The 26,894-nt window shown below is 37.4% G+C and overlaps 1 protein-coding gene across 10 annotated transcripts in view; it reads right to left on the reverse strand.

Moving 5' to 3' along the window:
* Positions 1-517: 517 nt before the first annotated feature.
* LOC140944094 (MAP/microtubule affinity-regulating kinase 3-like) overlaps positions 518-26,894 on the reverse strand; it is a 34,834-nt gene continuing 8,457 nt past the window's right edge. The window contains exons 1-20 of one of the 10 annotated variants that reach the window (XM_073393210.1): positions 26,212-26,416; positions 25,633-25,803; positions 25,414-25,467; positions 21,031-21,079; positions 20,354-20,419; positions 19,574-19,644; positions 19,171-19,227; positions 18,365-18,601; positions 17,404-17,461; positions 16,620-16,681; positions 15,663-15,762; positions 15,269-15,387; positions 14,615-14,802; positions 13,718-13,913; positions 13,202-13,323; positions 12,665-12,814; positions 11,851-12,042; positions 11,205-11,255; positions 10,255-10,329; positions 518-3,771 (exon numbers count right to left, since the gene is read on the reverse strand). In XM_073393210.1, the coding sequence (XP_073249311.1) occupies positions 3,441-3,771; positions 10,255-10,329; positions 11,205-11,255; positions 11,851-12,042; positions 12,665-12,814; positions 13,202-13,323; positions 13,718-13,913; positions 14,615-14,802; positions 15,269-15,387; positions 15,663-15,762; positions 16,620-16,681; positions 17,404-17,461; positions 18,365-18,601; positions 19,171-19,227; positions 19,574-19,644; positions 20,354-20,419; positions 21,031-21,079; positions 25,414-25,467; positions 25,633-25,803; positions 26,212-26,256 (2,394 nt within the window). In that variant the 5' untranslated portion in view covers positions 26,257-26,416 and the 3' untranslated portion in view covers positions 518-3,440. Of the gene's footprint in view, positions 3,772-5,087; positions 5,288-10,254; positions 10,330-11,204; positions 11,256-11,850; positions 12,043-12,664; positions 12,815-13,201; positions 13,324-13,717; positions 13,914-14,614; positions 14,803-15,268; positions 15,388-15,662; positions 15,763-16,619; positions 16,682-17,403; positions 17,462-18,364; positions 18,602-19,170; positions 19,228-19,573; positions 19,645-20,353; positions 20,420-21,030; positions 21,080-25,413; positions 25,468-25,632; positions 25,804-26,211; positions 26,417-26,894 lie in introns of those variants that run through there. The other 9 variants (XM_073393209.1, XM_073393208.1, XM_073393214.1 and 6 more) reach the window with 9 other exon arrangements.

A 26,894-nucleotide genomic window follows, 5' to 3' on the forward strand; every position in this document is an offset into this window, starting at 1 on the left:
TATCAACTGTCTCACGCAGAGAGAGTTCAGAGTACTGTTCCACCCATCTGTTCATTTATCCCTTGGGGTCTGTAATGGGTTCATCGGTTTTGAGGGGGCAGTTTTTTGTTTTCTAAAGGACCTAAAACCGTTCTTGATGCCTTCTTACATGTCTCTGATGTTGCCGAAGTCTGTGGCTAGCTGTATTTTTTCAAGCCAGGAGTCGTTGGCGCAATGTTTGGCAGTGCTTTGAGTTGAACTGCGTGTAGCGCAGAGTGCTGTCGGTTTTCTCAGGTTTTGGCAGCCTTGTGAGGCTGCCAAAACAGGTGAGGTTGAAAGGAAATTGTCCCGACTTTTTCAAGTTTAAATTACCATCCGTTGCAACAGACGACAGGAAACAGTTTCAATGCTTAAATAGTCTTAAAAAACAAAATTGAAATTCGAGATAAGGATACGGTCTTCTAGGGTCGGACAATTAAGAGTTTGAAAATATCGTGTAAGAAGTTAAAAAATAGACAGAGGAAAGACACAAGACAAATGCTCCATGTTGAAGAGTATATTTCTCAAGATAACCCTACATTAACTAAAAAGCGCCAAAGGACTGTTACATCAAGAAATTGCCTCGCATTATATTTACTGTGGAAATTGGTCATTCTAAGGAAGGATATTTACAAAGTGAAAGACAAGACAGACGAGGCGAGAGACGATGAACTTCACTTAAATTTGGACAAATAAAAGCAATCATTCAACTTGTGACAAACTACGAAGTACGTAGCGCAAGACTGAGGCAGGCGTTGCGTGACTTGAGGATAAAATGCCAACCCACAATCCTTTGCAAATACTATTTGAAAACAGAATCACGCGACGTATTTCGGTATAATAGTCAATCAAGTGAATAAAACAGTGAAGTAAGATCCTTGGACAGCGACGCACTGTGGGATGACATTTCATTTCACCTCGTTCCCAAGACCTCACAACACTAGCTGCCTGCCGCTGACATAAGCAGAGACGACGTTCTTAAAGACGAATGATTGACAGCATAATAAACGCAATAGAAACAAAGAAAAAAGTGAAAGTTTCGTCCTTCCAATGTACCCAACATTCAGTTTTTAAAATAGATCAACGACTATTGTCAGGAGGAATGGTGAAATTCGAATATAACAAAACATGCCACAGTAAAGCTAACTCCACAATACACATCATATAAATGAAACCAATTTAAAATCACTTCGCCTGTTAATGTACTCACTAGCTATTTGGATAATACAAAATTGGTTTTCTATTTACAGGCGAACTGAGCTAGCTTGAAAGTGAACGATTTCTACGGAACAATGTCACGTATCGTGCAAAATCGAAAACGACCAAACCTGGAAAATTGATTGAAATTGATTGGGCAAAACTGATACCCCCTTTATATCAACCCCTGAAGAAATTAATTTTAATTCTGTTTTATCTTACAGAAACAAATCGAAACCGCCGTTGCGCAAGTTGTCAATTTCCCTGGCGGGAAGACGGGAAAGATGGGAAAGGGGGGAAGGGCGATCTTTCTTAGCCTGGACAAAATTCCGGCTGTTGGAACGCTGTTTTGAAGAGAATATCGATATTATCGTTGCAAATCCGATTATGATCACAGTTACCTTGGGGTCAACCAGCTTTCGACTGCACGATAAAACCTTGCAGAAGTTTAAGCTATTTCCAATCGTTTTCTAGTAATTTGCAGCTCTTCTTGCTTTTGCAACTGAAGTTCAAAATAATTAACAGTTCCTGCCCCCGCCCCCTGTTTACAAAAGCAAGATAAACTGTATTTTTACATCATTTATCCAAATTTGCTTGGGTGTCTTTTCTTTTATTCTTTTTTTACAAAGTGCACAATTTAATCACGTACAGGATAACAAATTGACTAACCAACTAAGAGTGAAGTTGAAAAATCATCAAGACAGCCGGAATGAATTCGGGAAAAATGATCAAGAACCACACTATTCCCCTTTTAATAGCGAGTGGTGTCCTGCGTAATACTAAGTAACCCAGACTGCGAGCAGTCTCTTAAGGTCGAAAGCACGCGTGACTCTGAGGAAAGAAGGACGGTCTTTAAGTAACAGCACTGAAATATTATTCAAGACAGAACGCAAAATTCCCCAGTTAAAATAAACGAAACCTGGCCCAGTTAGACTATGACAAATTTCCGAAAAAGGGCACACTTCTCAGAGATTAAAGCTTTCTTCTAAAATCTGTTTCACGTTAACGAGGCACTTGGGGCCATAGAATTTCATTGTTTTGTTACTGAAATACAGGTCAGTAAATTTGTTTTCATTTGCTTGAGCACATGTTCGATGTCTGAACTTCCAAGAACGCAAATTTCCACTCCGTGAGACGACAGTGACACAACAGATCAAGGTTTTGGAGTAGTTAAAAACGTAAGTAAAATAAGACGTTTCAGAGTTTGGAAGCAAGAAAAGGTGATGGCGTCTTTAGGAAACACTGAAATGTTCCCTTGCCCCTGATAGGCTAGTCTCCCATGCCACGAAGCCGTTTTTGCCTTGTCACGCAACGCTCCTCTTCAAAGTTCGAATGCTTGGGGAGGAGCGTTGCGCGACGACACAAACACGGCTGCATGGGAGACTATTGATAGGCAGGTCACAATCTATCGTTCTCTTGTAAAGCAAAAATCTCAAATATTCATTTTCATGCAGCTGAAGTGAGACTGGGGATAACTTCGTGATAAGATTGACTTCTAAGGAATCTGCGCAAGAACAAATACAGACCAGGCTGTCCAGGCTTCAAGATAGAAATGTGCAGAAATCGTGAAAATTGATGCGAAAAACACGCCGTTGCTGGGGAAGGAGAGGGAGGCCTATTTCCTTATTTTTTCCACCACCGCCCTCTTTCCCAGAGTACGCGCGTTCTCCTTCTTTTTTCCCTTGACCTTGTTTTCGCGACGTCCCCACTATCTGAGAGCCTGGCACAGGCTAATACAGATCCGCCCAAAACAGCAGCACAATGGATGAGGAGCGGACAAACTATACACCCTGACCAACTATAAGAGAACTGGAGGTGTCTCGGGAGTAGCTTACTTTTCTCTGCTGCTCTCTGTTAAAATTAAATAATTCCTATGGATATTTACATTAACTTGTACAGATGTCGTTTTCACTGGTAAATTTTTCCAGACTCGTAGAAACAACTTCATTTTATGTGGCACGTACCGCATAGCAAATAAAAGCCATCACTTGCCTGTTCAACACCCAGGCGTCATTTTGGCAAATGTTCAGTACAAAGAAAACTGGATTTCCTGTTCAAAGCATGTCCGAAAACAAGAAAACCTGTCCTGTGCTTGGTTCCTCCAAAAGCGTCTTCATGCCAGCAAAATCTGTGATGAGCTGAGGGAAAGGGTACAATAACTGCTTCCGCTTGTCTTCCCTCGCCAATTCTCGTCTTGGCATAAGGAAACAGCCATTCTATCTTCATCACAGCTTTAACTCGTTGGCAACTCTAGAGGCGATGTTCTTGAAATTGATAGATGTACCGGCGATGCGCTTGAAGCGAACCCCATTTAGGGACAATCGCGGAAGCTTACACACTTCCATCTCCCACTGCACGTGATTAGCGTCAGCAGGGTTGCCATGGCAACAGAACAACAAGAAATTCTCACGCTGTTCATAATCACAGTTATTACTTTCCAAAACCTTCTTGATTTCTTCCATCATCTCCTGCGGGTCCATCGCGCTTGTCGTCTTCATGCTCCACGTGAAGCGTAGGGAACGTGGCTTGTCGCCCATTGTCGTGTCATTCATAGATCTAAAAAAAAGATAAAAGTTGACTTTTAGTTGAATTATAGAGTGACAGATGGTTTACATAAATTACTCGGTATCTTGAGCAACGAACATCGTTAAGTCCTGCTTACTACCAGCCTGCAAGCAAACTCTCCGTTTGAGAGGTCACGCGAGGTCACGAGATCACGCGAGAGTAGTTTGAGAGGTCACGCAAGAGGTCACGCGAGAGTAGCACGCTAAAGGAGACGCCAGTGCGAGCGGCGGTGAAAGAAAGGGAGCCGCTCCTCGCGGCTCGTTTCGCGCACTACATATAATGGAGAGCTTGCTCCCAGTCTTGCCTTCTACAACCAGGGTTCGTACAGATTTCGGGATGCAAAATTTAAGACATTTCCTGGACTCAAGGTTATCAAATAAGCGATCCACAGAAAGGTAGACAAAGGCGGCAACTAAGCTTTCCCCAGGATGCAATGCAATTGTAGAGTAATCACTGTACAATGCGGAGACATAACAAAGTTCTAAACCACTGTATTTCCTTTTTCTGTTTTTTTTTTGTTTTACACACAACATCAAGTAAGATCTGACTAGCGCGAAAAAATTACTCTTACCAATAAAACACTACATTTTTAAAAAACCATACCTAAAGCAAAAATCCAGGCTTTTAATCATGCCTTTGTTTGCACATTTCAAGACTTTTTCAAGAATGCAAGACCCTGTACGAACCCCGTACACCCATAACTGAGACTAGAAACTGATTCAAAATATGAACAGCTTAAGACATCTCTTTTACTAGCATTAGATTACAGTATTTTAGCTATTTTCTTTAAAACCCTAGATACCAAAATCTCGAAATCTTCCAAATAAAACCACAGGCAGGTAACGAAGATTACGGCTAAGCATAACAGATCACACTTTCGTATAAACCGAGACTTGAAACACCTTTTTCAGTTAACTGTTCTGCTCTTCTCCAACCTACAATTATGCCAATCGATAACCCCCTCCTCCTTTTCCACTTCGCTTAACTCTTGTGTGTGTGTGTGCGCGCGTTTTTTTCTTATTCTTTTAAAGTGAAATTAATGCAGTGGAACTGGAGCTAATCAACTTCTGTAGTCTTAAGATGTTACCATTCTATGCGAACTGAACTGAACTAAACAACAAAGCGCATGCACCTTTGAACCAATCCACAGCTAGGTTCAATTAACAACAATTTCTAAACATAAAAAAAGCAATTCAGACTGCAAACAAGCACTAACAACAATAAACAAATCGATAAAACTTTTAGAAATTTCGCACTGAAACAAAAGCCATTACTCTGTGATCAGATTTGACAGGATTAAATTTGCCCTAAGACTGGCACTAGCAGCTGATTGGTCCAACTGCGCTTACGCCAAGGTAGTTAAGTTCCCAACACCTGCCTTTTCCTTTGTCTTTTTCTGAACGAGAGCCTAGCAAACGTTCCTCTCAAGGATTTACGCCTGGGGTTCGAACGGGCCTTTGGGTCCGGATACACCGACTTTACCCCTGGTGCGATATCATCTCGAGCCCTTCAATGCAACAACACAGCTTGTCAGACCCCTCGCCACGCAAGCCACAATGAAATACAATAATATTATACTGACAGGCCTTCATAAAATACATAATATTCTTTAAAGTGCAGGTGAAGCCTCTTCTTCACGGGGAGTCAAGATCCAATGTCTTTTTTTTACGCACAAGTTACATGTTCCACTCAGAAACTTCTCAACAGGTCAGAAAAACAAGAAAATTTATATACGACCGCGCCAGTTCAACTTTATGGTGAAGGTGGTTTCACCCTAATGCTTCTTTTGGATTCCTATAATGCTTTCCACTTTGAGCTTCCCTGTCATGAAACAAACCTTAAAGCTTAATGTTGACTTCATACAAATGGAAAGCAGGCTTTAGAAATCCCAAAACAAAACGACTTAAAAATGATTTTTCTGGCCAACGTTGCACTGGTGCATTCATTTGCAAATACATTAATCCTGCAAGAAGACCTCTTTGTGCTCTTGTGCATTTTGTTTTCCCAATGTAGATCTTTTTCGTTGCTTCTTTCAAATTTCGTCTTATTCTCGAGCATATGCATGGATAATTTATGAAAAGACAGAGGACAAATTCTCTTGAGTCCTTTATTGGGAAAATAAAACATACAAGGTAAAGAGGTCTGTTATCGAGAAGTTTCTGAATGGCATATGGAGCTCGAGTCATTTCAAAATGACACTAGACTTTGACTTCCCCTCAATACGAGGCTAAACCTGCACTTAAAAGAATATTACGGTATTTACTAAGAAATGCCTATTAAGCTGTAAAATTCGGCAGAGAGCCGTGACTTCCTTACACCGTGCTTAAACTGACTAAAACAAACAGATTTCAAGTGCTGGTGGGTTACTAAAAACAAACATGTTAAAATAGACAAAATAGGAAAGTGCATTCACAACCAGAGCCAAGTATCCGCTTTTGGACAAAAAAAAAACCCTGTTGGCCAGAAACCTCTTATTTGGTCCTTTCAAATGGGGCGATCAGTTTTCAGTATTTTCATTGAAATGCTAATTTCATTTAGCATTTTTTTCTTGATTTCCGAATTTTGGGACTCTTGTGGTTGAAACGGTTTACTAGAAAACCGCAAAATCAGATATTCAGCCTTCAGATAGCAACACAGCATGCAAATAACAAATGTATTGTGGCTCAAAATAACCAAGATTTCAAGGATTGTGAATGCACTTTTAACAAACCATCGTACCGTGGGGAACAAACAGAAATGAAACAAACTGGTGCAGAATTTCTGTCGTTAATAGCTGACAAGATCATATGTGGACTTATCAGAACTGGTCTCAAAATTTGGCCAACAAAACAAGATGACAGACAGTGCTCGAGTGCGCATGTGCATTGCTGACGGTGCATGTGAATGAGAAACAACTACGAAGAACTAAATGCTTGAAAATAAATACGGGAATTATGCAATGATAGATGGACAGAGGAATGAATCACTCTAACATTGTGAGCATCAGGAAAGTTAGTCAATTATTTTCCCTTCCCTAATATCTATTGGCATGCTATAGGAATGTGAGTACAAATAACTTTTGTTATGTTGAAAGAAAAGACTATTACCGCACATCAATTCTGATTAGTAACTTGTTGGCTACCGGAGTCAATCTTTCTGACTTTGATTATGTCAGTATATTAGATATTAAATATGGCGAATCCCATGTAGTATATTAAGAAAAAGAATTTTTTTAAATATTTTGTCCTTAATTTTTACTATTTCACCCCCAGAGTTGGTAATATGCGACAAGAAACGAAGACTGTTTCAAATTCCGAGTTTACTTCCTCTGGACTAAAGACTTGAGAGTCTCTGATAGCTCCTTCGAACAGTGTTATTTTTCTTTCAAAACTTTTTAACATAAGACTTCAGAAACGGAAAACGGGCCGTTTTGATACAAAGTCGTTTTGACACCGACTCAAGAGGTGAAACTGCCCAAAACTTTCGTTCACGAAAGTGTGGTTTGCGCGTGAACAAGAAAAATATTTTGGATAAATATTCTTCATTCTTTAAGTCAAGGAAATGAAACTATTTTCACCTTGACTGAAAAAACTTGTATCTAAACGGCTTGTATATCGAATCGACTATGTATCAAAACAACTTTGCATCGAAATGATTTTGTATCAAATTGACATGTATCGAAAAGACTTGTACAGAACGACTTGTATCGAAGACTTGTATCACAACGACTTTGTATCAAATTAACTGAGGTTGGGAGCAAAAGTCCCGATCAGCTATTAATTCAGAAAATATATGTTAATCGTCACAACTCTGAGTGTAATCAAGTCAGTGTCTGCCTTAGAATATGTTAAACATGCTGTAATAATGATAACAATAGTTAATAAGGGACAGGGAATTGGCTGATTAAAAGTGATTAGGATAAAAATAAAAACCACAACAAGCAATGGTTATTTCACTTTGAGAAAACACAATGCAAAGAAGTCACGGTCACAAAATCAATGAGGTTAATAAGTATTCACATGCATGTACAATGCATTATGGTCTTTTTATCTGCGAGGGGTCTGAAGCATATACCTCCCAAGCTGCGCTGTTCCATCCAGGATCAATCGGACCCAGAGAAGGCAGGTACCACATGACGTCACAGCACAGAGGGACGCTGGGTTAACAAAATGACTTACCATGTCGTGGACAGGAGGGTGTTAGTCTTAAGGCCAGCAAGACTGTACTCGCGCTTGCAAATCACATTTGATACACTCATTTTGGTAACGTCATGCAGTAAGAGACCTTCTCCAAGTTTCAAGCTCAATTTTACTTTAAGTTTAGCCCTAAACTTGTGCTTTTAATCTGTTCCTATGTCAGTTAACACTTACTGTAAAGAAATTAACCTTTTTCATAATAATATTATAACCTTCACTTTTAGTGTGCCTCTGGCAATAAGAATGTATTCAAACCAACAGTTTATATTTAATTGTAAAGATATTCCTACGAGGTAAAAACACTCTCTGAGAGTTTATTATAGTCAAAACCTCTTAGAACGATTCAACAGGGAACACATACCTATGCTTCTAACTAATTCAAAGTTTGGGAAAATAATATTTAAAGTATAACCCAGTAATGCTCGAAAATAAATTTAAACTCCTAAAGAATTACATTTAAAGGTTTATAATACGATGAAATGCTCAACAACCTGCATTATTAGTTGCAAAGTAGTATTATGAAAAAGGAACATTATTTCGAGGAAAACGAAGTATATCCTGAATTATTGAGTTTATCCACTTCTCTTGTTCTTCTAACAAACACTTTTCTTTTAATTACCTATCCAGGGATAGAACAGCACAACTTTCTGTTTTAAAATGCGAAAAAAAAAAAGAATCAAACAGGAATTTTCTTACCCCTTGAATGTACCAGAAGGGAAGCAAGGGGAAAGGGGCTTAAATATCAATGACCCGAGAATTTTGACTTTGATTTTCCGTAAGAAAAAATACGAAGAAAAGAATGCAGTACCATCTTGACATCATGTCCAATAAGCCTCTACGGTCATCTGGGACTTAGAAAACCCAATTTTGAGTAGACTGTATTCCTTTTGTGTTTTTGAGTAAACTGTTCAGATATAAATATGTCTTTGTTGTCAAGTCTAACTCAAAGTTGCATACATTGCCAATGTGAGCATTTAACTGAAGTTTAATCAAAGTGGGACTTTTTGATACAGTGAAACTCTCATTTCCTTCAACACAGGCAATCAACAAAAACAGTAATACTCGAACACACTGATCCATTATGGGAGGATTTGGGGTGGGGAGTGGGGAATTTCCTTGCACGTCTGAGGGTTACATGTAAGATTGTTGTGAACTGGGTAGGAACAATTTTTTTCAAAAATTATAGATTCAATAACCCTTCGCCTTGTTGAGTCAAACGTTTGAATCCTAAGGTCGTTCTATTACGAACTTTCTTGAGTCACACTCACTGGAGGAACTTGTTGCCAAGAAGGTAGACCCATCGAGGCTGCCCTAACATGCATTTGGTTTCAAAAAAGGTCATAATACTAAACTTTTCTTCAATCAAAATGATCATATTTTATGCTTCAACAAAAATTATGATGAAAGCCAGCTCGAGCATTATTTTTAATCAAAGGTCTGTTACAATTCACCAGGAAAGACAGCATGCGTATAACTGCATAAATTAATTGAGAGTGCGACGTTAATATATGATCCAGAGAGCAGGTATACGTCTGCATGTATGAACGATGTGGACACAAAAGTTGAAATTTTCATATCCTGATGAATATGTTCCCCTTAAAAAGTCCTTGCATCCTTGCATTTTTTCAAACATGTTTAACATCTTACTAAGAGAACACTTAAAACATTAACTCATTCCATCCTTTTTTAAAGCAACCACAACCCTCCAAGTTGCGACTATTTTGGTTGCCATGGCACCTAAAATTTTGCAGCTGGTGACTTGATTTGTCAAAAAGTATCCCTAAACCAAAAGAGTTGGTTGCCAAGCGGCGACCGAGCACAAACTCTAACTTGGAGGGTTATACCAATAATCACACGTCTTAAAATTAATAGAAGTGATACCAAAATTCCCATTATCACTGTACAGTCAAACCTCTTAAATCTACACAAGGAAGGGATAGACCACAAGTCCACAAAGGAGATTTTTGAAATAATATTACACAGGTAGGGATTGTAAGAAGTGAAGTATTGTTGTGAATAATAGAGTTATCTAAAATATGAGCTATCCACATTAGAGGTTTAACTGTAGCAGCAACTACAACTTACACAAGGGTATACAGTGGGACTTCAATATAATCAAGGGCAGCATGTTCGCTTTAATGAGGTTTTAATATTGAGTTTCTTTTCCATAATAATCCTAAGCCCTCATCAGTAGTTACTAGACTATATCCTTGATTGAGTTCAACACTGAGTTCATTAATTAACAGACATCAGTGCCAAAAGAAAAATATAATAGTAAAATAAGTAAGGCTCAACTGACCCTTGTCCACTGCCTCCAAAGCTACTCCGGGAAACTTCTCTTGGTTCTCTTGGTGACATGGCTTGTTCCATAGGCCTGTGAGACAGACGACTATGTGAGCCGGTTTCAAAATAATGTACTAACTTACTGACCAAATGTATTCAATGGATGAAATGTTTAAACGGAAAGAATGTCATAGTTTGTTAACTATACATCAAAAGAGACCTTAACACCCTTTTTTAAAATTTCTGATGAAGATTAGTCAGAGAACTTCCAATGATACTATCGAAAGAGTGCCATAAAATTGCTTAACCTTCCAGGTTTAAAAGTGACATGTCTCATCAGCTTTCAATACAGAATGGTCATAATTACAGGACTCCTCAAGAGTAAGTCAATACCTTATCGTGAGACTAGGTCTCTTTGAGATCTCGTCTCCTAGGAGGACTGAAATTCTGGTCATAATTACACTATCTTATTCAAGTCTTAGTAAAAGGCTTCTGCCTGAGACTCAAAAGTTAAAACAATTATTCAGGAAATGGCTGTGTAGAAAAATTGCAGTTACTACTTTGCTGAATTGCTGCAGTAAAGTTCTCATATTTTATTTCTATTATTGTTCATCATAGAAAAATTTAAAAGGCACAAAGATAAAAAAAAAATTGATAACACTGAAAATATTTAGGGGGACAAAGTTTTATTATTTTTATGTGCAATTAAAATGAATAAAAATCTTGCAAACAAACATTATCAAGTAAATAATTTTGTTAATGCTTGATTTTAGCTAGTTCTATGTTGATTACTCTAGAACTTTATACTTAGACATTTTGTTTATTAGCATAACTATTAATAATTTATATCAGCTCAGTCTTACTTTAAGTTTTCATTAAAGATATAATATAACAAAACATAAACAGCCAGAAATGCATTTATTTAAATTTATTTATTTATATAAATATTTAGGTCAAATTGTTTACCGTCTTGCTTGGGGGCCAGGTCTCGAAGTCACAGTGGGATCCAACTGCCTACTAAGAAGTCAAATGGGATTAAATTTCTTGCCTCTTCAAGGGGCATGATTTGTAGAACTTTTTGCTTGGTGTTTGTAAGCTTATCTTATTGTCAGAGTTATTTTAGAGTACTTTAATTTAATATTGTTTTTGACTGATGTTTAAAAGGACCCTATACGTGAGAATTATTATGTAACATAATTTATAACTTAACTCTTCACATAAAAGCCAGCATTAGTAAATTTATAAATTTTAACCTCATTATTCTCTAAAGATTATTAATTTCAAGTGTGGGTGCTTAACTGTGTTTTTTGACCGATTAAAAATACAGTTTTAAGGAGATTTTTAACCAATGATTTATAATATGAATTGCAAGTGTGAGAGCTGGGTTAAGAGGTTAAGAGTCTTTATTACAGGATGCCTAACAAAATGAGTAAAATAAAAAATAATTAAAAACGTTTCTTTTTTTAAATTAGTACAAAAATGTAAGTATCTGGATTGGAAGAATTTTGGCTTCCAAAATATTATTATTCTGTGATGACAGCCCAGGCTAATGACACTGAACTACTAATAACCATCATCAACACCTACAAAAAAAAAAATTCCCAACACCTACCTCTTGCTAAATCTTGATGTTAGCTTGCTCAAAATAGATGGCCTTCCACCAACTCCAGGGCTATTAGGGTCAGACCTGTCAGGTCCATTTTGAGTGCGCGGGCGCGTTTGACCACTATGAAAGGTACTCCGCCCCGGCATATTCCTAGTTCCTAACCTTGAAGGAGGAGGTTGGGTGTCAGGGTTTGTTCTTCTAGAAAAAGATTATAATAATAATAATTAGAACTTGCAATATAATTATGAACACAAAATCATCTTTCCACAGGAAACTTGTTTATACATTACTACAGCTTTATGTCATTGATACATGCCATAAATATCTTGGTCACCGAGGAGGAAGACAAAAAATGATAATATAAATTGAATGTTGTCTCGTGTGTTGATGACAATGTGATAAGGAATCAGTTTTGTTAAAATCTCAAGTGCAGCCATATATAACCCTCTCACCCTCGGATTGTTAAATTTTCTTTTAAAAAAACCCAAATGATATGCGTATGAGGTGGACTACTTCTGACAGTGCTTCTTATGACAACATACACAGGCTAAAATTGAGAGCCACATTTCATGTGAAATGTGAGTTTAAAGAGTGAAGGAATATCTATGGAAAAGAGTAGGTGCCCTAATGACATGACTACACCATATAGTAGCAACTAATTTTTAAATCTTTAATTTTGAAGGTGTGCCAAGTGCCATCGTGTTGTGCATTGATTTCAGCAGAAACCAGTTTAAAGTGATCACCACTTTAATGGGATAAGAAGAGCAAGTGGAATAAGCAAAACTACCTAACAGGAAAATTCTAAGGTGCAAAAACTCACCCAGCTCTATGCCTATTTTCCTGGTGAATAGCAACTGGTGGAAGTGACCTACGGGTGGGTGACAAGCGATTGCCGAGCTCTGACGGAGGAGGTTTGGATGAGGGTCTGCCTGCCCCTACACTGCTGCCACTAGGGCCTGGCTCAGTAACACTGATAGAAGGTAGAGAAATGAAAGGACAGTGAGAGGTTACTTTTACTTACTTATTTCTACTTCAAGTGCTTCTAAAGAGCTTTAATGGAACTACAGTGGATTTGTTACAAATACCATATTTATTCGACTATATGCCAATCTTCGCTATAAGCTGAGACCCTAAACTTGAAACTTATAGAATCAGCATAACCAAGAGTGAAAAAGAATGAGTTGAGAGAATGTAATAAAAGATCAAAGCATTTTCTCTTAGGTGTTCATTTTATAAGTTCTCATAACCTAATCTCTTGACAACGTATGGATATTGTTAAGAGAAAATAGATCTTGGTCACTATTGGGACTTAAAAGGGTTAAGAACAATGTGTTCAAAGTTGTGAGATTTGGTTTACCTGTCTCCTTTTCCATTTGTTTGGCTTGATGGTGTCTGCGAGGTACTGTTCCTGTCTTCTGCTCGCTTCTCTCCATACACGTATGTATTCCGTCTAATAATTCCTGGAGGCATGCTATGTTGCTGGAAAATGAGAATACAATGTGAATCAGAATTTTCAACGACAAAGTTCTCATCACAGCATACTTGAAAAAGCTCGAAATTGCTGCAGCTGTAGAAACACAAGCCACCAGCGACAAGTTCACAAAATTTCCATTAAGTGTCTGTAACCAACTACAAGTACAAATTGTTTGGTAATAATTTAATAAATAGATCGCAAAGCCAAAAAATTATATTGACAGAGCTGTGTCACAAAATTAAGCCCATTTCAGACAGTGGAAGCTGGCTACCTAATTAAGCCAACCAATTCAAGTGTTTTTCAAGCCCCAAAAAACTGTCTGATATCAAAATGCATGTCAGTGCCTGATTACTTTGTAGTAAGTTTGGGGGAAAAATGCCTCCTCCATTCCTTGCTTACCCTTTGTGTTTTGCCCCTCCTACTTCTGTCTGCTGCTCTTTCAGGAATCTCTGACTTGTTTGGATTTGCAGCCCGACCTATAGATGATGACACCCGCTCATCGTTAGGAACGGTTCTTACTCCCGGTCTATCTCGTTCACTGCGGACCACGGGTTTAGCCTGACCTCCGGCTGTCCCACCAGATTCAGTTGCCGCTCTGTCAAGATGATTCAATGTAACATTGTAAGACAACACTTTAACACAAACTAAAAAAACTCCATCCATTACAAGCTTCCTACAAAAGAAACAATCTGCTATCGCATAAGTTGGTGAAATACGATCATCCAGGTGACTGTAGTCCTGAATGGGACTGTTGTTGACAGGGACTGGCATTTCAACATGTGCCGTAGTCATCGTTAGAGTCAAAAACCACAGCAGTGGAAAAATTTTTAAAAGTTATAATTTTATACTCTCTTATTCATTATTCCTAATCTGTACATAATATGCATAAACTTTCACACTGACAACATAATTATTTAAACACTCGCTTCCACCATAACGTATGTGAGTTTTCATTAGCATAATTTGTTTGCATTGTGGAAAGTTCCAAAGGCCAATGCTTTTCTACAACAACCACCTGGCTGGTTGCACATGACACTCTCCAGCAAAGAATTTCACCTTGCTTATTTTTATGGCAAGTGTGCCTAATTATTGCATAAATTCTATCATGTAATAAACATTTAGTTTTGTTTTTTATTTATTTGGCCACTGCAATATTCTGTGCAGAGTTAGCTGTACCCCAAAATTACGATTAGTGTGTGGGTTAGAGAGAAACACAAAACAGAACGAACAAATGGAAGAAAGAATTAAAATAAGTCATTACAAAATTAAAAGGGTGCAACCTAAATCTATGCTTGCCTTATTACATGGCCTGTTTTATGTGGAGTGTGACCCTCAGAATACCTTCTGGGAAGCTCTCTTTCTCCTCTCTCCCGTCTTGCACTGGCTCTGCTGGGCCGGATTGGAGCAGGGACTCCAGATGGCATTGATGTGCTTGGCCTTGGTGCACTAGTGCTTTCCATTAGAGGATCACTCGAACCATTTAACTGTAAAATATTAAGACGAAATAAGAAAAATGGCAACAAGGATAACAAGAGAGAAAAGGACTAGGTGGTGAAGGCTACAATAGGGGATGTGCAGACTCTTTCACCTTAAACTGAATTTTGGAAAGAGGACATGTATATCTTACAGGTCAAATTTGATTTCAGGTTAATTTTTATTCAACCTAGGTTGATTCTCAATTTCCAAGGTCTCCTAGCCCTAGAAAACAAAGGAAATTTGGAATCAACAAAATTTTAAACCTGAAATCAAATTTGACCTGTACATATACACTGCATTTCAGATTGGTGTTTCAGTTTAATGTTTGAATGAGTGAGAAGTTGTGTCAGTGGATATAACCACACATGAGCGTTTTTATGAATGTGGGAAAAAGCTGGGTGGCTCTGCCAATCATTACAGCCTGCAAACCTACGCAAGACAGGTGTTTAGGGCAAAAAAAAAGATCAATCTCACCGTTAACTTTTGCCTTCTCTCATCCAAGAGAAGATAAGTAGCCATAACCTCATCATATCTATTGTTCGCCAAAGCCTCTTGAATTTCATCTCTTGAAAATCCCATTTGAAGCATAATTTCTAAACATTTAAGGAAAAGCTTGGAGGTCAGCTCTTTTCAAAAATACTCATAAACCTATGTTAAGCTCTTCTGTCTCAATTAATATTTTACCCACTCTACAACAAAGTCAAATATTCCACTATCTCTAAAACTATTAGTCCTCAACACTTTACAGCCATCTGTCCCTAAGATGTCCCTTTGATGATGGTGGCTAAATACAAAAATGTGCCAAGACACGATTGCACTTAATACCACCAACAATCATGCAGGCTGGGTGATAGAGACAAATGCTTACCTATTCTTCTTTCATCTTTAAAATCTGGGGTAGGTTCACAGTACGGTTTAAGGTCTTGATTATCATATCCTAAATTCATCCACTTGTCTGACATAATTTGCTGCAGAGTTATGAATGAATAAAATTAATCATAACATTTACAACAGATACTATTTTACATAATGGGAACAGTGTCCTTTACTGGTAAGTTTGTAACATAGTCACCAGCATTAGTGATCTGCGATTGTTGTACAGTGTACCAGTGTGTAAAACTCACTTCGTGGAAAACAAAAACATAACATAACAGAGACGTTTTGCAGGCTTCATGACATTTAACTTTAATAACTACAATTAAAGGAACAGTATCCTTTGACTGCGCATTCACCAAACTTTGATTTTTGGACAGGATGTCACGAAATCAAAAGATGCAAGGAGAGTAAGAGAACCTTAAAGGAAATCTTGTCGGGTCAATATGACAGTTCTATTGTCTTTTGAAAAAAAAAAAAAAACAGATGACGCTTGCGCGTGCGCACAATCAGGACACTGTCCCCAGCGTACAAAGAAAGTAGTGTCCGATAGCTTGGGGCTAGTGGATTTTGCTATCGGACTAGTGAATTCTGTTTTTAACTTGCCCGACGGGCAAGTGATGTTTTTTTAAGAATTCGAATAACAGAGGAACTGTGAAATCAATTGTGCTCATCAAAAGATGTTGGGGTTAGTTGAAATGACGTCTGGACTAGTAAATGTTAGCTTCAGCTTGCTCGAATGGCAAGTTGTAAAAATGATTTTCTTTGCACCGTGCTGTCCCTTTAATTTGTTCAATGAAGCAGGGCAGTCATATTAAAACATAAATTAATAACAGCCATGTACATGGTTTTGTTGATAATAAAGAAATTTGTGAAGTTATCCCATTTCCACAAGCAAGGAAAACTTGTAAAGAGAAAACTTGCTTCTGTCAATGTGGTTTAAAACACTTACCTCTAGTCTAGATCGTTTTGTAGGATTTAACACTAAAAATCTCTTTAAAAGATTCTCACAATCTTTGGGGAAAACAAGAAAGATACAAATTAATGTAAATTCAACTTTCAAAATAGAGAGCTTGGCCTGGCACTAAACATCCAGCAAGGGTCAAAGAAGAAGACTAAGAATTTATTAGAAGGGCCACCAAGCAATAGAATGTATTTTTAGCCTTGTCTGTGTAATGGAGCTGTTGTCATTACAAGGGAGTTGACTGTTATTTTGGTATTACAGCAAGGAGCCCAAAAGCGTGTCCATTTTTGATTTTTGCACATTCTCTTCATATAGATTTAATCCAATCAGAAGCCAGGATTCTTGTTGTAGTAGTAAAATGACATTATCATGCAAATGGCCCATTACAGCAAGGAGCCTAAAAGTGTGACAGCTTTTGATTTATTCACATTCTATTGTACAGATTTAATCCAATCAGAAGCCAGCTGGAAACTGTCCTCGACTTCTGATTGGTTAATGTCTGCATGAAAGAATGTGAGTTAATTAAAGGACGTCGCACTCTTGGGCTCCTAGCTGTCAGCATAATAAGTAATAGTATAAAAAATTTTATTGTAAAAGTAAGATTAAGTTCTGTTGAAAAGTGTGTTTCTTCTACAAGTGCTTGTAAGTAGCAAAGTATACATTTGCTTCTTTCTCTGATGACTGTGCTTTTCTACCAAGTTATGTGTACATGTATATATTCAACTACAAATAACACGCACAAGTCAACAAGCTGCAATGCAATCTTACATACCTGTCGACATATAAAAAGGTATCCTATATTTTCCTCTGAGAACTCTTTCTCGTAATTCCTGGTGGGAAATACAGAAGCATTGTAGTCAAATTGTGGTATCAAAAAATGGAATTAAGAACACACCAAAAATCCACTTCATGTTTTCCATGAGGTGTTCAAAAAATGGTTTCACTGTTATAGTAAGCATTGGTTGTTTACCATTTACAAACCGTTTAAAGACAATCTGGTTGGAAAGTAAAAGGAACACAATGGAGCGGAAAGTTTCCAGGAGCAATGGAAAATCTAAAATTAAGGTAGCCATGTTTTTCCAAAAAGAATATTCAACATGGAAATTTTTTTTGTCTTCCATTTCTTGAAAGCCATCTTTGATACCAGTTTCACGCTTTCGCAGCTGTTTTTCGGTAAATAAAACTGATTTGTAAATATGGTAAACATGATTCCAGGATGAAATTTACCAGCACTTAACCATTTGCCTAAACTGTGAACCAACCAGTTTGCCCATGTAAATGGTAAACAACCTTACTTTTACTTGTTGGTATTATTTGAAGTGTTGGGAATCAGAAGAGATTTCAAATTGATCATTGAAAATAACTGGATTGGCCCACCCCATTAATCATTGGGTTATGAACAGAAAGATCTCTAAATAAGAATTCCATTTACTTTTAACCTTTGTTATACATGTAATGCAAACGTTTTTAGTGTTTTAAACAAGTAACAAAATCTCTTTTTTTCCTCTCATTATGAAACCACTCACAATACAACACACGTCTCAAACATGTTTATGTGCCAACAAGGAATTTTTTTTTCCAGTGATAGACAGTGTATAATTGATCATTGCATCACTTAAAGATTTTGATTAATGATAAATTACAACAATAATTATTTGTGCACAGGAAAACATCTGGTTGCTTCAGCACTCTGTACTCATTTTAATAAGGGACAAGAAACAATGGAAACTTACTTTTAAATTTTGTCCATCAAATGGAAGAGATCCACTGACTAACGTGTATAAAATTACACCTAAACTCCAGACGTCTACTTCTGGGCCATCATACTTCTTCCCTTGAAACAGTTCAGGTGCTGCATAAGGGGGACTCCCACAAAACGTATCAAGTTTGTTTCCTGGAGTGAATTCATTACTAAAACCAAAATCTGCTATCTTAATGTTCATGTCTCCATCTAAAAGCAAATTTTCAGCCTGAAATTGTAAAAAAGGGAATAAAATCAATGACAATATAAGTAAATTATATCATTCTGAGACTGAAACCAAAGTTAAGTTGGTGGTCATGAACATTAACAAGACAATCACTGCATTGATTGAAAGCAACACTGTGCTCTAAGGAAAATTGAAGGGGGCACAGTGCTCTAAATCTGTAAAATCCAGGGCGTTCAGCATATGATTTGTACAAAAAAAGTAAGATTTTCTAGTTGCCCAAGATCAAAAGCTAGGCACAAAAGGCCCCTGGGCTCTGCTAGACCACAGTCATGGAAAGCATTCTTAGTTATTACGATATCAAAATTACATGTTAGGTAATGGTGTTGCTCATTCCCTGTCAAAAACAGTCCAGTGCAGGAATACACTCACTCAGATGATCATATTCCACCTACTTATGACGCCGGCCTCTAGGTTCCAACCAGTTACGATGTTGATCAATATTGCTGCATGTATAATCATTCTCATCAATTTTTCCCTTATTGTCTAAAATTTCAGTGTACAGGGCTGAAGCTCACAAAACATAAACACTTAGTACATTTGCAAGGGTCTACCTTGAGATCTCTGTGAATAACGTGCTTTTGATGGCAGTACTGAACAGCAGACACAATCTGAAATAATTACAAAACAAAAAAACTTAGTAAGAATAAAAGTTAAGCTTTCTACAGGAACCTGGCTATTGATGCAACTTCAACACTTTAAAAGGATAATTAGCAATTATTGGATAAGTGTGAGTATGATCTAAAGAACTTCAGAGATTGAGAAGGGTGTTATCGGCCGAGGCAGATAGCACCCTCCAAGATCTCCATAACTCTTCACACGTTACGAAAGCCAATGCTAGCTGGCTCTGAAGACTTAGCCATGGGATTTAAGCCAATCAAATTTGAATGAACTATAATAATACATGTAAGCTTGCCACTACAGAGCCTTATGGGTAAAAAAAAACATCACAATCACCTGTCTGAACTTTGCTCTTGCCTCTTTCTCTTTCATTCTTCCATGTGCAACAAGGTAGTCGAAAACTTCACCTGCAAAACACAACATAGAGGCCGTGTAAGGGTAAATCCAAACAAGCGACATGCCACATGGTCTTAAAAAAGGGACATAGGACTGCAGAAATGGTAACAAATGACACAAAGATGGGTTGAAACTGTGATAAAGTCAGAGAAAGGTGCAAATACAATGGTAAAATACTGACAGCAAGATGACTTCCTTAACACGCGAAACAACAGGTTTTGACATTCAAACAAGGGAAATATGTATCCCCCCACTGCCCCCCTCCTAAGAGGACCTCAACATAAGGTAGATGTACACTTTGCCTAACCAACAAGAATGTAGAAGAAAACATACTTAGTGGGACATGTTACTTCAGTTATGGTAAGTAAACATTTTCAGCTCTGCCAAAAATAATGTGTAATCATATGGTAATAAGATAATTCCCTAACTACTAGAGATTACTATTGCATTACCTATTAATATATTTTATCATGGTTGACAAATAACACACAACACCACCGATTTTTTAACTTGCTTATTGTATCATTAAAAACTTATGCAAAAATTTTGCAAAACTTCAGGAGTAATTTGTCACCGGTGACCCCTGGCTACTTTCATTGGAAACAAAGGGAAAAATAAAACCAAAAGAACTTTGTAGCGACTCATTTCCCCACCAACCAGCTGCACATGCCTAGATAGATAATTTCAGTGTAGTTATGCTAAGTTTTAGAAGTGACATACCTCCACTGGCATACTCCATCACAAGATAAAGTGTCTTGTCAGTTTCAATGACCTCATACAATTTAACTGCAACATTTTTAGAATATAGTAAACTTAAGTAAAAATAGGGTCTAAGCAAGTGCTTAAAGAGGGCAAGGATGGCACAGTGGTGAGAGCACTCGCCTCCCACCAATGTGACCCGGGTTCAAATCCCGGTGTTAACGCCATATGTGGGTGTTGAGTTTGTTGTTGGTTCTCAGTCCTCGTTCTGAGAGCTTTTTCTACAGGTACTCCAGTTTTCCCCTCTCCTCAAACCCTACGATTCCAAATTCCAATTCCACGAGGAATCAGGTAGATGAAGAACCACTTAGTGGTTGTGCTACCTTTAAGTCATTATTTGTTTCATTTATTTAAGTGCCCCCTGCCTGCCCCCAACCAAAATCAACAACGTCAAGTTAAAAATCCCACTGGGCAAGGGGAGAGTTCACAAGTTGGCAATTTACAAGCATGGCTGAGGAGAGACTACTAAAAAGCAACTCCAGCTAGAACCCAGAGGGCACAACAAAGGCAAGCATGGTTCCATCCAAAAAAATAAATACATTTTAATGTAAATGCACACAGGAAGAGCATGACAGCCCGGGAGATTTGAACTGAGAACAAGAGTAAGAAACAAAGAGAAAAATTCTACGCACACTTACCAATATTAGGATGGTCAAGAAACTTCATAATCCTGACTTCTCGAAACAGCTGAAATAACAAAATCCTTTTACTACAACCTAATCATAATACCAAAACTCTAAGCTGTTATATCAAATTTCTAAGCTGTTATATGAAACGTGGATAGTACTGAGTGACACCAACTTAAATCCCAAAAAAATGATGAAAAGTACCTGTATACTATGGCTAAAACCTGTTAAAATTGTGACTTTTTTGAAGCACAAAATAGTACTGGTATCTTTCACAGTATACTGCTGCAGCTGTATGCAATAATAATTTGTTGGCTAAATAATGTCAGAGACAAGGAAGTAACTTTTGGGCAAGAAAAACAGCTTGGAATAGGAAATCTCAATCATGTAGATCAGTGCACAATTACTTTGCTTTGCATTTAAGGTTCATTCATTCATTCATTGTTTATTCCCCATATTATCACACTTCTTGCAAAAAGGTACAATTTAAACAAAACTAAAAGAAGGAGAACAGAAAAACGACTGACGTAAAAAAATAATGAGTTCTGACAAGACTTAAGACAAACGAGTCGAAAACAAAAATATGGACCTGTAAAAGTAAAGGCAGCTTTTAATAGTAATGTACAGGTGTACCTACTACTTTAATACAAGCTTTCAGGTTGAGAGCATTTTAAATTAAAACCTTCTGGTCAAAAAAAAAATATTTTCAAAAGATGCAGAGTACATACACTGTATGCAGAACTATTACATGCTTGACAAGGCAATTATGTCATTCTCATTATAAATACCAACCATGAAAAGAAAACGACACATAAAAATGATGAAAGTGATTTGAATTTGAATATTGAAAGTACTGTACATTACAATAAATTGATCTTCTTTCTCATAAAAGAAACAAAGCAACAATCACTGCTCAGGCAATCCACCTAATCAAAAATCTTCTAAAGCTTTGACCAATTTTTTTTTACCACAGTACAGTAGTTTACAAACAAAAAATGTGAACATCTCATTTTGTTGAATAGAAAGAGAATTTAACTTTCCTTGACAAAAGCAAAGGACATACTGGTAATTTATTTTAAGAATCTTTGATATCATGAAGAAAACAGGATCACAGCTAATGGCCAAACTTAGGGTCTGGCATGAAAGACTCCCAGAATCACTTGAAAATACTACCTGTTTTACATAATACACTTATTAATACACACTTAGAAATATCAATGAAAGTGTTTTTGTTGTCTTTTGGCATGCACTATATACCTGCTTAGAAAAAAATCTACCAAAACACTGGACTAGGGTACACAGGAAATTACTGTAACTTGTCAAACCTAACAGTGCTTATGACTTTTAAAATGTTTCAAGCAATACAAGTTTATTGCAGATGATGCATATTGTCAAGCCTTTTTTGCCAGTGCAGAAAAAGAAGCCATAAAAGTTACCAAAATGTGGTTAGAGACCCACAAGAATGAAATATTTGGTAATCTGAAATACTGTGAGCCAACAGGGGGAAACGTAAAGTACTCTTGATTCAAATATTAATGAATAATCATACGGATGATGCAATGCCTGAATGAAAACAATTACAGAAGGGCAGTCATCTGTCAGCCTTATAGTCATTAACAAGTTAATTCTGTTACTATAAAAAAAATTGTACAAGAATTTGTTAGAATACGTGTAAAATGTTAATGCAATGTTGAGTCTAGATGCAGCTTTTTTGATCACTACGAATTCACGTACATGCATGTATACTATAGCTGTTCTGTTTCCATTCCAGTGAAAATAATACAATCTGATTTGATCACAAAATATTTTTAAGAAAAAAAAAGATTTTCCAAAGCCCTATATCATTATTCTCCTAAATAACTGGTGCACCTGTACGCAAGAATCAAAGCCAACTTGAAGGGAAGCTTGAAATTCAGGCTAAGTTGGTTTCGCAAGTTTATTTTTGCTGTTACTTTCTCTTTCATTGCAACATTTACAGAGCTATATTTTCTTTTCCTCAAAAATTCAATTTGAGTTGATAACTTGATGTTTTATTTTTATTATTTCATTAATCTATTCACTATTTTTCATTTATTCTTAGAATTAGTTTATGGGACATGCAATCAAGACGTACCAGTTGAATTCATAGACATCCTCATTTTGTATGGTCTTTGGGGTGGTGGCAGCTGACATGAAACCGCTACAAAGCTTTTCACTGGGAACACTGCTTTTTCCACACTATATTACATGAACTTCTTAACAAAAAGTGGGCAGTTTCTCATATGCTTAATGGTCAAGAGCCATTATCGTGTGTTAGTAATAAGGGTATAAAATTGGACATGATGTAATGTAGGCACAATAGTTTTTCTCAGTCTCGTGCACACAACTTTCCAAGAAACTTTGCCAGAATTTGCATTTCAAAATTATTAGTGTTATCATAACAGAAAAATCAACCACAATTCCCTATTGTCGACATTCTTATATTATAGATCAGAGCTGCCAACAGCATCAAAACACAAGCAACAGTTGAGTTTTGAACATTTTGATAGTATTCTATGGTTTATAATATTGAATGTTAATAAATGGAAATTGTAGATGGATTTGCCTTGAACTTTCATTTTATACAAACATGGGAGTTAAAATGCCACAAAAAGCTTTGTCAAGGTACATCAGATTTTTGCCTGTAGTTCCCAGCATTTTTATCGAGTCAGTATTTTACTGGAGTTGTTGACAACACTGTTGCAAAGAAGACTATTTCAAAAAAGCAAGGCCAGTAAACAAGGCTAAACATGAAGCCACATTTACAAGCCCTCTGCAAAGTTTCCGAGACATGTAGAAAAAGCAGTAACCAGATCAAGAACTGCAGTAGAAACAACATAACTACATTACAAAAGAAACAATTACTTAATTTCAATGTTGAGGTCTACCCAATTAACTCCCAGGATAAAATAATTTAGCTGCTATATTTCAGAGTTTCCACATTTTTTTAAAGACTGAAAAATAAACCTTGCTACATTCTGTATTTCCAAAGTAATACAATAACAGACTTTTTCTTGCTCTACAGGGTATGGAAAAATGCCTTAATTTAATTTATCAAATACAAAGGTTAATAACTATAGTCAAAAGGCAAGCCCCAGATGTATTAAAAAAACCCTTGCAAATGAACATAATAAATGTGTGTAAAATGAGCAAATTGGCAGTAATACACTGTAACTCAGAAATAAATATGACTTTCAGCTTTCTAGACACAAGATTTGCATGTGAAACTCACGACCACATCAACGAATATTAAACGAGAATGAGAATGAGTCGTGACGTAATACTAATCCCAAACGTAACGGATTCAAACTGTTTCGCTTTATTTTCGGATTAGCTCTATCCCCACGAAAAGATTCCATTCTATTGACGACGGGTAAACAATAAAATCTCTCATAAATCGTTGGTCAACCAGGTAGATTATTTGAGGTTATTCAGGAATTGAGTGTTCCAAATGCAACATTTACTTTCATTGAGACACCGCATGGACATTTAAGCCGTAATAGTTTCCGTCTTACGAGTAATTGAAAAATTTCCACGCGACGATACATGTCCTGAAAGATGATCATCAGACCAACAGTTCTCCTATATTCTACAACCCGATGTTAAACGCGAGACAATCTAAAAAAAAAAACACGTGCAAAATGAACGAACACTTTATTAATAAAACAAAACTTCAGCTAGTGCAATCTGAAGTTTTCGCTTCGCATCTCTCGTTGCCATGAAGAATCAAGACACGGCATCATTATAGGATATTTCAACATTCATATCAGAACTGTAAATATTCGAATCCAACACAATACAAATTTTCCTCAAGGAACTAATTATACTTGGAGCCGATGCAACTCGGCACGGAATTGCAGTGAAATAAAGTGCACTCATTGGAATCGATAACCTTGCAATATATACCGAAACACTGTTTCGCGTGCCAGTTGGTAAAGTTTTGCTTCCAAAGAGTTTAATCAGAATGAATCTCAAGAAAAATATCAACACTTAGTGATCTAATCTTAATGTTAGCAGAGAGTTCTATTAAACGACAACAATATGTAAACGAATAATTTAGGCTTGGAATATAGATTTTTTATTTCCTAAAATCAATCGTCGGAAGAAAATCAACGGGGAACATCAGATTTTGAAGTAAATCGTATCAAGACATTGCTTGGCCAAAACAATCTAAGGTTGGTAAATCACAACATTTTACAAAAAAAATTATAATTTAAGGACTTTAGTGCGCTCTTCAAAATAAACCGAAGGCTCGAACGTTGCTTTCGAATACGTAATTACATGCGAAGAGCTTGCATGCAATCAGAGGGGCCACGGGGAAAACAAGCTTTACACTTCGGTTATTTTCCCACAACAATACGAGTAAGGCAAGCTCACCTTTTGCAAGCTGCTCGGATTGAGCTGTGTCTTGTCGATAATCTTGATCGCCACCTTTAAAAACAGTAAAAACACAAGAAAAAGTGAGGCGTTGGAGCCGGTCTGTGTTTAATTATTACACTACATCCCTCGCAGCGAGCAAACAAGCAACCCGATAAAAAACCAAGAATCTACAAGTAATTTCGCGATTGTAAATAGAGAATGATGGCATATATTTACCTCTTTCCCCGTCGGTACATGTTTGGCAAGTTTTACTTTAGCAAAATTCCCTTTCCCAATGGTTTTTATAAGGCGATATTTGCCGATATGGACATCCTCAGGGTTCGATGTAGATGACCGATTTCTTGTGGTTCTAGAACTCGCCGATGTAGAACTGTGGCCATCGGGGACCTACAGAAAATCAGAATAATAGCAAATAAAGAGTTATACGATTGCCAATGTCCAAGGATCAAGGAAGTAGCTTAAGATGTGCGATGAATAAGCAACTTAGCGAAAAATTGCCACTCATTCGCAGACCTTGTCGGGAGTTGGCCCACTATGACTAAATGGTCGCGCAGGTCGATACGACATGCTTGTAAAGTAACATTTTTTGCGCCCAAATCCGTTCGCTATAACTCTTCAATAAACTTGGACAGCACCAGAAATGCGTCTTCTAATAGCCTTTACAAAAACGGGGAGCCATTGATATGTGAAACAGCCGCAAACCACGGCAGACTCGATGACAAGTACAGTCGAAACTCGACAGTCTTGTTTAAATACGGCGTCTTGACGAACAAAGCCAAAATTTTCGACATTCACCTTCGATGTGCGGACCCTCGGTCGATCTTGGCCACTATGTTCCATGGGCAAAACGTGGTCTCAGCCCGTTCGAAGCCGTGTTGCCGACTGACCGAATTTCAAAGCCGTCCTTCCAGCTAAATTTTCCTCTAAACACCACAAAAATCAAATGTTACTGTGGGGTTCAAACATGGAGGCCGGGGAAATTGTGACCGAAGTGCCACGGCCTCTGCGCACTGCACGAAGCCGTTCCAGACTCCCTACACGCCCCTCGGTCAAGCTTCGATGCGTCAAAGTGAAGTGCCCCGGGTCTAAGATGAAGTCGAGTGAAAGCAAAGCTTTGTTCTGCTCAAGTCTGGCGGAAAACGTCGTCAGAGGGAAAACAATAGCCATCGGATGCAGGCGGGAAAATAAAAAAGACATTCTAGAAGCATTCACCAAAAAAAGGCACACTCCTTTTCCTTAAGTGAAAAATGAAACTTCCGAGCAAATATGAAATGTCATCAAAAGAGAGCTAAACAGGATTATCCGCGGCACACACTGAACAAAACTGAAACCTGATGTCATTCCTATTGACTGCATCCACGCCAACATAATTGTATTTTCTTTATTGTTTTATTTCTTTATTCACAAATCTGGAAATAATGAAAATGTTGTACACATCCTGATCCGGAGGGATCCTGATAGTATCATCCACAACATGT

This window comes from Porites lutea, chromosome 7, assembly GCF_958299795.1.
Source record: "Porites lutea chromosome 7, jaPorLute2.1, whole genome shotgun sequence".
In the NCBI taxonomy this organism is placed as follows: Eukaryota; Metazoa; Cnidaria; class Anthozoa; order Scleractinia; family Poritidae; genus Porites; species Porites lutea.